General features: G+C 33.6%; 2 protein-coding genes across 3 annotated transcripts in view; both read left to right on the top strand.

The window, feature by feature from the left end:
• LOC127832111 (interferon-induced protein 44-like) overlaps positions 1-13883 on the top strand; it is a 33100-nt gene that overhangs the window by 4397 nt on the left and 14820 nt on the right. The window lies entirely within an intron of this gene.
• On the top strand, positions 1377-5855 carry LOC127831445 (interferon-induced protein 44-like). The gene is made up of 4 exons (XM_052356428.1): positions 1377-1883; positions 3329-3526; positions 3982-4012; positions 5512-5855. The coding sequence occupies exons 1-4, from the start codon at positions 1377-1379 to the stop codon at positions 5853-5855; spliced, it is 1080 nt and encodes a 359-aa protein (XP_052212388.1).

Here is a 13883-nt window from a genome sequence, read left to right on the forward strand (position 1 = left end):
CCCTAATAAATGTATGTACGATATTCAGTTGAAAAACGAGGACCATGACATTATTGAAAACAAATGGAACACAAATTTTACCGATATAGACTCAACCACTTGGAAGAAAATCCATATTGTACCCCAAATTTCAACCATCGACATGTCTTTACGCAGCTTTCAATATACATGTATCATGCGAATTGTCCCCACAAATACATATCTTTTTAAATGCAAACTTAGCAACAGCACATTATGTGATTTTTGTCAATCACATATTGAAACAAAAGACCACTTATTTTGGGAGTGCCAACACGTTCCAATGATATGGAAAAAGATGGAAACATTTCTTGTCAGTAAAACATATTAATTAAAATTAATAAAACCAATGCTTTCTTTGGATGCACTGACAAAAACTACACTCGGATGTATTTAACTTTATTATGATGCTATTAAAATCTTTTATATTTAAAATGAAATACACAAAATGCATACCAACCTTTACTCACTTAATTGAATACCTAAATACGAGAATAACAATTAATTCTGAGATTGCCCTCGTAAAAAATAAATATGAACAACGCCTAAAAATTGGGTTCAATTCAGGTGATTCATACCTTCTACAAACCACAAATAATTATATTTATAAAAAAATGATGGCAAAACAATAAAAAATAATCTCTCTCAAAACAAAAACAAAAACAACAATACGATTGAAACACACCATGTTGTAAAATATTAATTGTATTTGATTGTTCTAGATATAAAACCTCTATGTTTCGTAAAGATAACAGATTTGCTGTAAATCAGAAACTTCTAAATATGACATTGACACTGTTAACATTGTGTAAAATGTATTCACGCATACGCTAAACATTTGACATGTTAAAGTACAAAAAGGTACATATTTTCAAACACTTTCTTATGTATTCCGTTTTCTGATAATTATAGATGTATACTACATTGTAAAGAAATGTGACAAATAAATGAGAAAAAAAACTACTCTCGGCCAAATCGATGCATCAACTTTACAAAGCACTCGTAAAATAACTAAATACATACATAAACCTTACTGACGTACATTTTACTAAAAACATCCACTTTTTATTTAGCTTTCTCAGTAAATGCACTATGTCATATTAAAGTAAAAAACACCAAACACCAGCAATACATATTTTGAAAGTAACGTTATTTTTAAATCATTTAAATGCAAAAAACACTTGCTTTACATCTTTAAATGAGAACGACTCTGTCACTGATTTTGTAATATGATATAGATGTTGTAAAAGGCAAAATTACGTCTGGAACATGTAGACGTATACACAAATTTTTACATCAACTGTCCCTAATGAAAGTTCTGATTGTAATTATAATATAGTTTTGCTTTAGCTTAGAGAATGGCGGGACAGTTGTCAGATAAGTACATGAGTCAGCTAGATTCCTGGATTGGTACGGGACCTAAGATCTTCACCCTTCTCTACCAAATAACCAGGGACGGGTGTAACGCTACAACATTCCACCAGAAGTGTGACAATCAGGGGCCCACTGTGACGGTGCTGTACAACCAACAAAGATCTGTGTATGGAGGTTATGGAAGTTTGAGCTGGAACAGCAGCAATTCATATATGAAAGATGCAAACGCGTTTATCTTTCAACTAAGGTATTCCGGCAACGAAAAAACAACCAAGTTTCCAATAAAAATTCCAGAATATGGTTTATGTGGAAATTCTACATACGGGCCAACGTTTGGTGGTGGAAATGATCTGCAAGCATTCACTGGTACAGTGAACAGCTCTGGTGGTTATTTCGCTCTTAACGGCCGCATGAATGTACATTCCTTCGACTACCAAGGCCTTACTGTCGACAAAATAAACAATGGCAACTTGCAAGTGACCGAACTAGAGGTATACGCCATAACCGGTACGAGAATATTCTGTAAATAATATGTTTTTTTCCGACGGTCTCATAATCGTAAAATATATATTACCAACCCATCAATTCGAATTATATAGGGTATTTTGCGTTAAATATGCACATTGGCATTGTGTTATTGCAAAAGGTTTATTGGGCACCAGTTTTATGTTTGATTTTTAAATTAGATGACAATAGATCTTTTTCTAAAGGCTATTGGCTCATACTGTGTGTGCGGTTTTTCTTGCGTGTGTTTGTGAGAGCGTGTGTGGGAATGTATCGTTGTCTTAAATATTAATCGATATAAAATGCAATTTTGTTTTATTGTTTATTATACATATTTCTGCTTTACGAATTTCCAAATGCTATAGTTGGTCTTGTTTCGACAACTTTAAACAAAAAATACATAAACCAATAAAACAGCGTCCTTTGAATTAAAAGCTTACCCCGTATCGACTCCGCAATTCAGACAAGGTGTTACGCAATGGATATATATTGTAATGGATCCGTGCTTGGTTATAATACTTGTGGCCATAGCAGTTCGAAAAACAGCCAGATCTCAGAAAAACCTCTCAATATTGGCCCTTGAATGATACAAAATGTCTCAATTTATCTTGTTCGCACTGTCACTCAAATAGCTTTAATCGTTTCATTATGAAGCATGGTGACCATTTAGGCGACCAAATTTGATAGCAAGCTAGATCCCCTGAATCACTTCTTTACTGTCCAATAATTAAAAAAAACGTTATGTATCATTCGCTCTTAAGTCTGTACTCAAAAAGCTGTACACGTATCATACTTAAAGTTGGTGTCAATGTCTACAGGCATATAATCAAAACCAATTACATTAAAACTGGCGTATTAGGTATTAGCTGTTACTCTGTTTAAGAATGTATATGTTGTTCAATAACAAATTTGCATATTCAATAGCGAAAGATTTGATTTTAAGACTATACTTTACGTACTGATCGATCGTTATTTCATGATGCTCTTTATGTTATATTTGCACACGCATTTGTATATTCAGAGCATATAGGCGTGTTCCAACAATAACAATTTAATAATGTTATAATTGTCTTCGATACAAAATGATACTAAACAAAATATGTTCCTATTTTGTATTGATTATATACAGACGGTCAGCGGAAAATGTCACAACCACAACAAACACAACCCTGGAGAAAAAACCCGGAATGGACTGAAAAGGTAAAGGTTTTCACGCTTTATTAAATAATTGTTTACATGTACATTTATACATAAATAACAAATATATTATGAAATAAAGAAGTAAGTATGGCGAATCAAATCTGCAATGATTTTGTTTACTTTTAAATCACATACCCATTTAACAATACTTGCTGAAGATTCGTATCAGAGTAAACATTTTTGCAGTTCAATACATTTACAGTCTTCAAAACATAAGTTATCATGAGTTTAGTACCTTGAGACGCTTACCGAGGACATCGTATCGTTCAAACCCTCCTGCGAGTTGGGACTGTCGGATGTCCGTATCCTGATGCTGGGTCCAGTGGGGACGGGCAAGTCAAGCTTCTACAACACCGTCAACTCAGTATTCAAGGGTCGCATCTCCCATAATGCACCATGTTGGGTCGCTTCTAATGGCATAACAATTGCGGTATGGTATCAGTGTAAAACATGAGCAAAATTCTTGGTACCGACTGCGACTGCATACGACAGTTTTTAAACAGTGTTTTATCTACCAATAGTCAAAAGTCCGATGAATCAGGCAGTTATAAGATGTTTAGGAAACATCGAAATTTAGATACAAAATATAGAAATATATTTTTTTATTTTTACAGCGCATTTGACAACATTTGAACATAATATTTGCCGAAGGTATTCTTGTTTCTGTCAATCACCGTGTACAGAAATCCTGTCCTAACTTTAAGTAAAAAATTACTTAATATGTGTTGAAATAGAATCGATTTTATGTATACATCTATTGAAGACTATCAATACACTTTTTATATAAATATATTATTATTAGTTTTATCCAAAGATTTTATGTAAGATTTTTACAGTCTAAACGTGAGTATTTCATACCATAAATGTTTGGTGTACGGTTTGCAGTACAACCCTTATGCGGTCAAGGTGCGTTCTGGTGCGCCGTTGAATTTCCGGCTCTGTGACACACGTGGTCTAGAGATCAATTAAGGTCTGGACATACTGGAGTTCAACTACTTGCTGGATGGAAACATCCCAGATCATTATCAGGTATTTTGAAAATGCGAGTGCGAAACTATTAAAATATGCTCAAATATGTATTTATTGTTAGAAAGTAGTTTTTTTCTACGGTCAACGGTTTTTTCACAATTAGAAACCAGATGTTTATTTAATGGTCTTTATGTATCAACTTTATATTTAATTTAATTTATCATTTTTATCCACAATTCAAATGGTTTCCACAAATTCGTAAGTTTTGTTTATAATCCAATTATTAGTGAAGTCTTTAAGTTACCCGCTTATTTTGCATTTAATGTTATGTAAAGTTTTATGTACGGTAAATATCCGTTTTTATGACCAAACTGATGTTCGCGAGGCGAAAGAAACACATACGAGTAATTTATTATTTTCAAATAATTATATACACGCTTAGAAATGATTTCTATACTTGACAGTATAATCCAGTCGTACAATTTTGCCCTGATCATCCTGCGTTAGTTTATAAACCGAGGATCACAGAAAAGATTCACAGCGTTTTGTTTGTCATCGACGCTGCATCTGTAGGTGATATTCAACCGAAATTGGTCGAAAAGATGAGCAACTTTCAAAGACTTTTGAATCAAAAAGGTTAATACATGTGATATTAACATGGCATGCCTATTCAATTAAAGTGGACTTTACATATATAGGTTGCAAGTTTTCCGTCACTAATGTACAATTTTGAGAGTTTTGGGAGGGATGTAGCAGCTGCTAGAGGGGGTAGTAGCTAATGCCGAGTGCTTGTGCCCTAAACAACACTGGAGTAGTTCGCCCTGCTACTAGATTTAATTAGTGTTGGTCAACATTTATTTTTGTTTTTCAAACAATATTTTTTATTTACACAAAACGCCTCATGCTTCAATATACATAACGCTTAGAAGTTGGCGTCATATTTTTTCCGATTAAATTTATTATGATCGCCATGCCATTGTCTATTTTACATGAATCCTTTTGTTTCTCACGACCTTACGTGGAAGTGCAAGACATGATATTTGCGTTAGTCAGATTTAAGATGGCAGACTGACAGCCATCTTGTATCTTGTATTTTGTTAAAGTTTAAGGAATGTCCGAATATCAAAACACGTAACACCAGTTGATGAACATAATGCATACGCATGATTGGTATATGTATGTCCTTCTACGAAATACACAATGACGACCATCTTGTATTTTATTTTACCAAAAATGGGCTAGTGTGTTAAGCAAACTGGTTTTACATAGTTGACATATTGTTTTTCATAAACCTTTATTCACTTAATCAACATGACAAGGAGTTATGTGTGACTTTTGTTCTCAATAACATTGATATTGACTTATAATCGTTTGTTCTTTAATAATGCGTTCATTTGTTATTGATTTTTTATAAACACATTGTGTTGATTTTATCTACGATTGCAGGAATTCCGCAAGCGGTTCTGCTCACCAAAGTTGACCTGGCGTGTCAGGATGTTGCCAGTACACTCTCCAGCGTATTCACCAGCAAGAAAATTGAGGATGCTGTGAACAAAGTATCCAGCATGTTTGGGTTGCCCAGAAACCATGTACTGCCGGTGAAGAATTACGAAAATGAAATGGAGCTTGATGACAACATCAGCATTTTGGCGTTGCTTGCACTGCGTCAGCTACTCTTCTTTTCAGAGGATTACATTCAAGTTCTGCAAGACAAACTAAAATCTTGCATTGCTTCCAACGAGAAGCCTCACAAACGAGAATCATTAGAAAAAGGCAGTGACCAAGAATAATGGAAGACATTTCGTAGCTTAAACTTGTTAATCGGATATTAAATTAAAAGTTTCGAAATGTTTACCCGAAATGTTATATTGGTGAGAGGGTCGAGTTACTGAATGCAAATGGATAATTATCTATTATCATATTGTATAAATGTGTGATATCGATCGGTATATGAACATAGAAACTATTTATTACGTGTGTTTTTATTTTTAACATTATTTTAAATGTGTAATTTTGTTACATAGTGACGGTGTTTATTTTATATAATATATCTTTCATTTTTTGGAATTTCCCAACAGTATAGTTTACAATTAATACCTATTTTCAAGTCTATGTAATGAATTTAAACACAATAAAACAGTCCAAAAACGGAGGTTGTTTGTAGGTAATAATTAAAATTTAAAGTATATAATTATAAAACTTGGTGTAAATGTTAAAAAAGAGAAATGCCAAAATGTGGTTATACATGTTTAGCATCAACAACAAATGTATTGTAAAGAATGCAACTTAATTGATTATTAAGTATAATAGTTATACAAGTAAAAGTTTATTAAATCAGTACCTATAATGTCTGATAAAACGGTCACCTGTCTTATGCGTCCAGAATACTTCTCAACGAAAGCCATTTACACATGTATTAAGCGATAACAAGGCAGTCACTTCGAGGTTCGAAAAGTGAACATTCAAATCAATCTCCGATTTTTTTAAATCGTTGATCTAACGGTATAGTACGGAAATCCATAAACGACAGCCTACTGTCTACCGCCAACTGCCAACTGCTTACTGTCAACTGTCTACTGCTGACTGCCAACTGATTACTGCCAACTGCCTTCTGTCAATTATACTTATATAAGTTATATAGTCTACTGCCAACTGTCTACTTTCAACTGTCTACTTCAAACTGTCTACTGTTAACTGTCTACTGCCAACTGCTTACTGTCAACTGCCAACTGTCTACTGCTTACTGGAAATTTTGAAAAAATACAATAACAATGGAGGGCATATGACAAGAAAACTGGTAAACAATAACACCGTTGAGGAGAAAAAGCCGGTTCTGGCTAGAAAGTATGGTATATCGTACAGGTACAGAACAAGTATATGGCAAAGCGGGGTGTCATGTCCCTATTTCTATTAACTGTTTGTCTTCAGTCCTGTTTTATATGACTTTTATGTTTTCTGTGTGATGGTTTCGACGCTTGTTGGTACGTTTTTGTCTGTGTCTATCTGTCTGCTGGCCTCTTAGGGTGGGGGGGGGGGGGTGTGGTGGGGGGGTCCGTTTTTTAGCTCGGCTGTATTCGGAGAAAACACGAAGTATTGTCGTAGCAAGCTCGTCGTCCGCCGTCCGCCGTCGTCGTGGTATAACATTAACAATTGTTAAGGTTTTTAACATTGGCTCTAAATCAAAGTGCTTCCACCTACAACTTCGAAACTTTATATGTAGATGCACATTGATGAGTTCTACACGCCTCAACTATTTTTGGGTCACTAGGTCAAAGGTCAAGGTCACTGTTACCTCTATAAAAAAATTCTGACAGGCTTTTATTTATTCAAAACTGCACCCGCAGCCGAGCGTTGTCACCCGTTATGCGGTGCTCTTGCTGTCCGTCCGTTGAATGACTGGTATAAAACAAAACCGGAGATACTATATGTGAAAAGCATTACTAACAACTAGAACCCCACTGTCTCTCATGTCTTTGAATAGATCTATGCCAATACTGAACCTGTACGATATACCATGCTTTCTAGCCAGAGCCGTCTTTATCATCCCAACGGTGTAAGTTTGTGTCCAGTATTCTTGTAATATGCCCTCCGTTGTTATTGATCAATTGTTGTTTTTTTCCAAAATTTCCAGCAAACAGTTGGCAGTCAGCAGTAGACAGTTGGCAGTAAGCAGTTGGCAGTAGACAGTGGTAGTAGACAGTTAGCAGTAGACAGTAGACTATATAACTATAGTGGTATAATTGACAGTTGACAGTTTGCAGTAAGCAGTCGGCAGTAGACAGTTGGCAGTAGACAGTAGACTATATAACTATAGTAGTATAGTTGACAGTAGAAAGTTGGCAGTAAGCAGTTGGCAGTCAGCAGAAGACAGTTGACAGTAAGCAGTTTGCAATTGGTGGTAGACAGTAGGCTGTCGTTTATGGAATTCCGTAGCATAGCGTCTTTTGTGTACCTAATAAATGGGTTCAGAATCTAATGGGATCAACCTCATTTAGTATTTTAATGTGACCCACTGTGAGAAAACAAATACTAGATTGTACGAACAACTACGTTAATGTTAAAAGAAACGCATGTTCTACGTTTCAAAGTGCAAGGTTTTGCACAGCTATTCGAACAAACATTAATACATATGCATAAATATATCAAGGTAAATACGTCACACAAGTGATAACATCTACATACATATATAAGTCTTAGTTTATTTTTTCAGCGTAGTTTTTTAACCCAGCTTTTCACCTGAGATGACCTTCACATAACGCCAGCAGACCCGAATGAATAAACTCCATTCACTCCATTGGCTGATTTTAGCATTATCCTCCGGAACATTAGCAACATCACCGCGTCTTTGAAGTATAGCATGTAACACTGTTCAGTGTGGAGAAATGCGAACTACTCTCTTTGGTTCATACGAAACAAAGAAACACATTTTGACCCAGTTACAATTAAGCATAACCCGTAAGTTTCATCCCCAATACCCCAAGACCTTCATGGTTACTGCTGGGTCAGTAAATCGCCAGTGGAAGACGGCGTGTACTATCAATAAACTCATTATGTTGATAACCCAGAAATGCTTTTTTTTTTTTTTTAATACAATATCATACATACAATGTAAACATGTATATGATCATTCAACATAGTGATTGTACAAAGCAATAAAGTTCAAACATGTTATACAAGATATGCTTATATATATTTTTTAGAGAGAAAAGAAAAGAACAACAGAGGAATAGTTGTGAAAAATGATGAGTTGTATAAAGTCGGAAGAAAGCATGCTGGACTTGTGTGTTTTGTTGTATATTCACAATGATCTTGTCAGATTGACAAAAATAAATAAATAAACATAACTGTTTTAGAGAGATAAGCTAACATTATAGTGAATGTATATAAGTGGACAAAACATTATGAGAATTTAATCCGATTCCATTTTTGTTCAAAGATTTGTAATGAGTCATTACTGAGGGCTATTTCTTTCTCAATCTGGATTTTTAGTTTAAGACTATGGACAAAACAATTAAAATTTGGTACTAGTTTTTTGTACTTCATGTTTAAGATAAAATATTTCATCAATATGACCATAAAATTCACAATATTATTACAGTCTATTGATTTCAATGAGTTAATTCCGAAACTTATATTTAAGAAAGATAGTTTAACGTTTAGTTGATGTTGTTCAAGAAAAGATATTAATTGATTCCAAATAGGCTGGATGTGTTTGCACTCCCAAAAAAGATGTTCTATAGTTTCAATGTTTTCACTGCAGAAGTCACACAGATTTGAGTTAGATAATTTGCATTTAAAGAGATATTTATTTGTAGCTATAATTCTTTGGATGTATTTATATTGAAAATTTCTCAGTGTGCTTTCAATAGTTGCTTTATATGGCATGGTAAATATGTGTTTCCAATTAAGTTCATTTTCTCCAAAAAGGACTTGCCATTTATTTTGGATTTTGGAGTTTTCTGTAGGGTTTTTAATTTGTAGTGTGTAAAATATTTTATTTGTTTTGTTTTTTCTTCCAAGTATGTTTTCTACAAATGTTGTTTGAGTACATGGTGTATTATTTGTATTGATTTCAGATTTAATATGTATGGGTATGCTTTTGATTAGTGTGTAGTATTTCAGAAAATTATTTGAAGGTATTCCGTATATGTAGCATATATTATCAAAGGAGTAGAAATCCTTAATTCTGTAGTCATATAATTGGTCGACATATTTAATGCTTCGTTCAAACCAGTCTTTATAGAAAAACGTCTTATTGTTTGAAGTTATGTCTTTATTGTTCCATAAAATTGTTTTACTGCTGGTTTGGGTTTCTAAGTTATGAGTGACATCACTCCACGCTGATAGAACATCAGTCAGAAATATGTTTTAGTTTGCAATTTCATGTAAGATAGTATTGCTGATGTTACATTCAAAGAGTAAGGAGTCACCATATTTTTTTAGGATTTTCTGGTAGAATAGTTTCCATTTACTCGTATTGGTATTATCTAGGTATCTTTTAACCCAGCTGCATTTGATTGCATTCAAGAATGAGTCAATGTTTGTTAATTGGATACCTCCATTTTCTACAGATTGAATTAACTGAGTTCTTTTTATTTTATCAGGCTTACCGTCCCATATGAAATTAAATATTGCTGATTTTATATCGTTAATAACATCATTTGGTGGATTTGGGAGAACTGTTAATACATATATTAATTTAGGAAGTGCAAACGTTTTCAATACTGTGTTTTTTCCGATTAGTGTAAGTTTACGATGATGCCATGATTTTAAGCAGTTTTTGAAATTCTGTAATTTTAGTAGTATGTTTTTAAGAACTGTATCTTTTTCATTATTTGTGAAAGTAATTCCTAACGTTGTGGCTTCATCGGATGTCCAATTAAATTTCATTTCTTTTTTATATTGGACATTACTTTGTTTTAATTTACCTACTCGTAGCACAGTACATTTACTTTTGTTTAGTTTAAGACCCGATGTCATTCCGTAAAGGGTTAGCGACTCTATTAGGTTATGGAAAGAATCGTAATTGTCATTTAAAAAATAAGTTGCATCGTCGGCAAATAAGGATTGTTTGATTTCTTCGTCAGGTTCTAGTGATATGCCTTGTATGTGTTTATTTGATTGGATGTGATGTGATAGATACTCGATGCAAATAATAAATAGCGATGATGAGAGTGGACATCCTTGGCGAACCCCTCGTTCGATGTTAAAACTGTTTGAAAAGAAGCCATTGTTTATGATTATACTGTTAATATCGGTATAGAATAGTTTGACCCATTGAATGAGACTTTCGCCAAAATTCATATTTTCTAAGCAAGAGAACATAAATGAATGATCAAGCGAATCGAATGCCTTTTCAAAGTCTGCAAAGAATATTAGACCAGGGTTATTTGAATTGTTGAAATAGTTGATGCATTCTTGGATAAGACGAACGTTTTCACCAATGTAGCGTCCTTTTATGAAACCAGATTGAGATTTTGAAATGATTGATGGTAATATTTTTTTAATTCTGTTTGCTATACTTTTAGTTGCAATTTTATAATCATTGTTTAGTAAACTAATCGGGCGCCAGTTTGATAACGATTCTAAGTTTTTTCCAGGTTTTGGAATAAGTGATATAATACCTTGTTTTTGTAGAGTAGTTAAGTTTTCGTTGTTAAATGAATAGTTAAGTGAATTAATTAGATGTGTTTTTATATCATTCCAGAATATTTTATAAAATTCGATTGTGATGCCATCAGATCCTGGGCTTTTGTTATTTTGCATTTCTTTTAGGGCTAATCCACATTCATATTCATTAAGCAATCCGTCGCACAGTTGTTTTTCCTCCTGGTTTAGAGCGTGATGTGTATTTTTAAAAAGGGTGTTATCTTCAACATTTTTTCGTTTATAGAGGGTTTCGAAAAATAAACGTTGTTCTTCTAGTATTTGAGTTCTGTTTGTTATATCTTTGCCATTGACTACTAATTTGTGTACAGTTTTTTGTTCACTTCTACGTTTTTCAATGTTTGCGAAATATTTTGTGTTTTTTTCATTGTGTTCAACATGCTGTGCACGCGCTCTTAGTATTATTCCATTGAGATGTGTATGATAGATTCCATCTAATATTTGTTTTTTTATTGTTATTTCATTTTCAATGTCGGTGGTATCATTTGTGTTTGTTTGATGCAATTGTTTTTCAAGTGTTTCAATGGTTTTGATGGTTTCAGTTTCAAGTTTGTGTGTTTCTTTTTGTTTAAATGATGTGTATCTAATTGTTGTATTACGTATATTTCCTTTAATTACTTCCCATAAGGTGTTTGGGTTTGCGTCTTTATTATTTTGAACAGTATTTAATATTTCCTGTTTTATTTGTGTTTGGTATTGTGTATCTAATAAGATGCTGTTGTTAATTTTAAAGTATCCTGGGCCTCTTTCAGGTTGTATATTGTGCAGTTTAAGTTCAACTAGAGAGTGGTCTGTCATAAATCCTGGTTTAATGCTACATGAGTCAATAATGTTGCAAAGTGACTCAGATATTAAAAAATAGTCTAATCTACAAAATATTGTTGGTTTTTGTGTTTGAGTGCCAGGTGAATTTGCTTTCTTTTGGATTTACTGTACGCCAGATGTCTATCATATTGTAGTTTTCAATAATGTTACTCAAAATGTTTCTATTTTTAGGATGAGTATAAAGGTTTCCCTTCTTTTTATCTACTGATGGGTTCAGGACAGTATTGAAATCACCACCGATTATTATATTTTTATCTTGGTTATTAATTATGAAGGTTTGTAATGTTTCGTAAAATGTGGAATCGTCTATGTTAGGACCGTAGATGTTGATTAATGTTAATTGTGTTTCGTGTATTTTGATATCTATACTTGCTAGTCTGCCAATTATTAATTCGTTTAAGTTATCGACTGTGATCCCTGTATTGTTTTTAATCAAAAAAGCAATACCTTGTTTATTAGTATGTTGTCCACTAAGATAGATGTCTCCGTCCCATTCATCCTTTAAGATTTGTGCTAAAGAGTGTGTCAAGTGACTTTCTTGTAGTAGGCATAAAGTATATTTTTTTTCGTCTAACCATTTGAAGATTTTTATTCGTTTGTCTTTATTGTTTAGCCCTTTTACATTCAAAGTACATATTTTAATCATTTAAAACGGTAGAGGGTAATGTAAATGATAATTTGTGTGTGCTTGTCCAGTTGGTTTCTATTTTAAGACATATGTTCATACATACAAACAAAACAAGGAAACAAAGATTAGAGATACAAAAAGATGAATATACCATAGAAATGAGGAAGTAAAAAGAAATAATAACAAAAGTGAGAAAAAAAGAACAATAAACGACTGGCCTCCAATAGAGACATGAAAAAAACATATTTCCGTACACTGGAAATAATAAAACTAATTGAGTAATAAAAAGTGATCTGAGACATAAAATGTATGGCAGTAAATTCTAAAAAACAGTTGTTGTTTTTTCATATCTTCGAAAGATAATTTTAGTGTAATAGAAATAAAAGGTCAGATAAGTACACTGTGCGCAGAAAATCACAATCCAAATTACAAAAATAGCTATTTCATAAAAAATACATTGTGTTTTTCTTAATATTATCGTCTTTGGGATGATTTCGCGTCTAAACACACATGCAAGATTAAAAAGAAAACAGCACAAAAAGGTTATATGTACAAAAAGGAATACGAATATTATGTTCAGGGATGAATAAACACTGTTTTGTCAACATCGTAAAATTATTGATAATGATCTGAAAAAAAACAACAACAACAAACAATTAGTATATATGACACCGTGTAATGGATGATCACTCTTTGGAAAATAAATCACTGAAAAGTGAATTTCTTTTTCTACGTATAAAAAGAAATCGATTTTATATTTAGTATTATAAATGTACGTTTCCTGGTTTCAATATGATATCGATTACATTTAATAATGTAAAAAGAGTCGATCCACCAATGTGTTATTATCGACATCAACATTTAACAAGTTACACGTAACCTGGTGTGTGTTGGGGGTGGGTATGTGGGTGTGTGCGTGCTTGCTGTGTGCGTGTGTTGTGTTGGTGCGGGCATGAGCGTGTGTCCGCAAGTTTGTGTTTGTGCGTGTGTTTGCGTATACTTGCGTGTGTGTGTGTGAGCGGGTGTGTATCCGTACGCGCGTTTGTGCGGGCATGAGCGTTTGTGTGCAAGTTTGTGTATGCGCGTGTGCGCGCGTTCGCGCGTGCGTGTGTTTGCGTGTACTTGTGTGTGTAAGCGCGTGTGTATCCACACACGCGTTTGTGCCTACGTGTGCGTGCTCATGCGTTTGTGTGTGAGT

The sequence above is a fragment of the Dreissena polymorpha genome, chromosome 5, assembly GCF_020536995.1.
Source record: "Dreissena polymorpha isolate Duluth1 chromosome 5, UMN_Dpol_1.0, whole genome shotgun sequence".
Lineage (NCBI taxonomy): Eukaryota > Metazoa > Mollusca > Bivalvia > Myida > Dreissenidae > Dreissena > Dreissena polymorpha.

Coding starts and splice junctions, on each gene's coding strand:
- LOC127831445 (XM_052356428.1), top strand. CDS start 1,377: ATGGCGGGACAGTTGTCAGATAAGTACATGAGTCAGCTAGATTCCTGG. Junction 3,527..3,981: donor CTAATGGCATAACAATTGCG/GTATGGTATCAG, acceptor TACGGTTTGCAG/TACAACCCTTATGCGGTCAA. Junction 4,013..5,511: donor TGCGGTCAAGGTGCGTTCTG/GTGCGCCGTTGA, acceptor CTACGATTGCAG/GAATTCCGCAAGCGGTTCTG.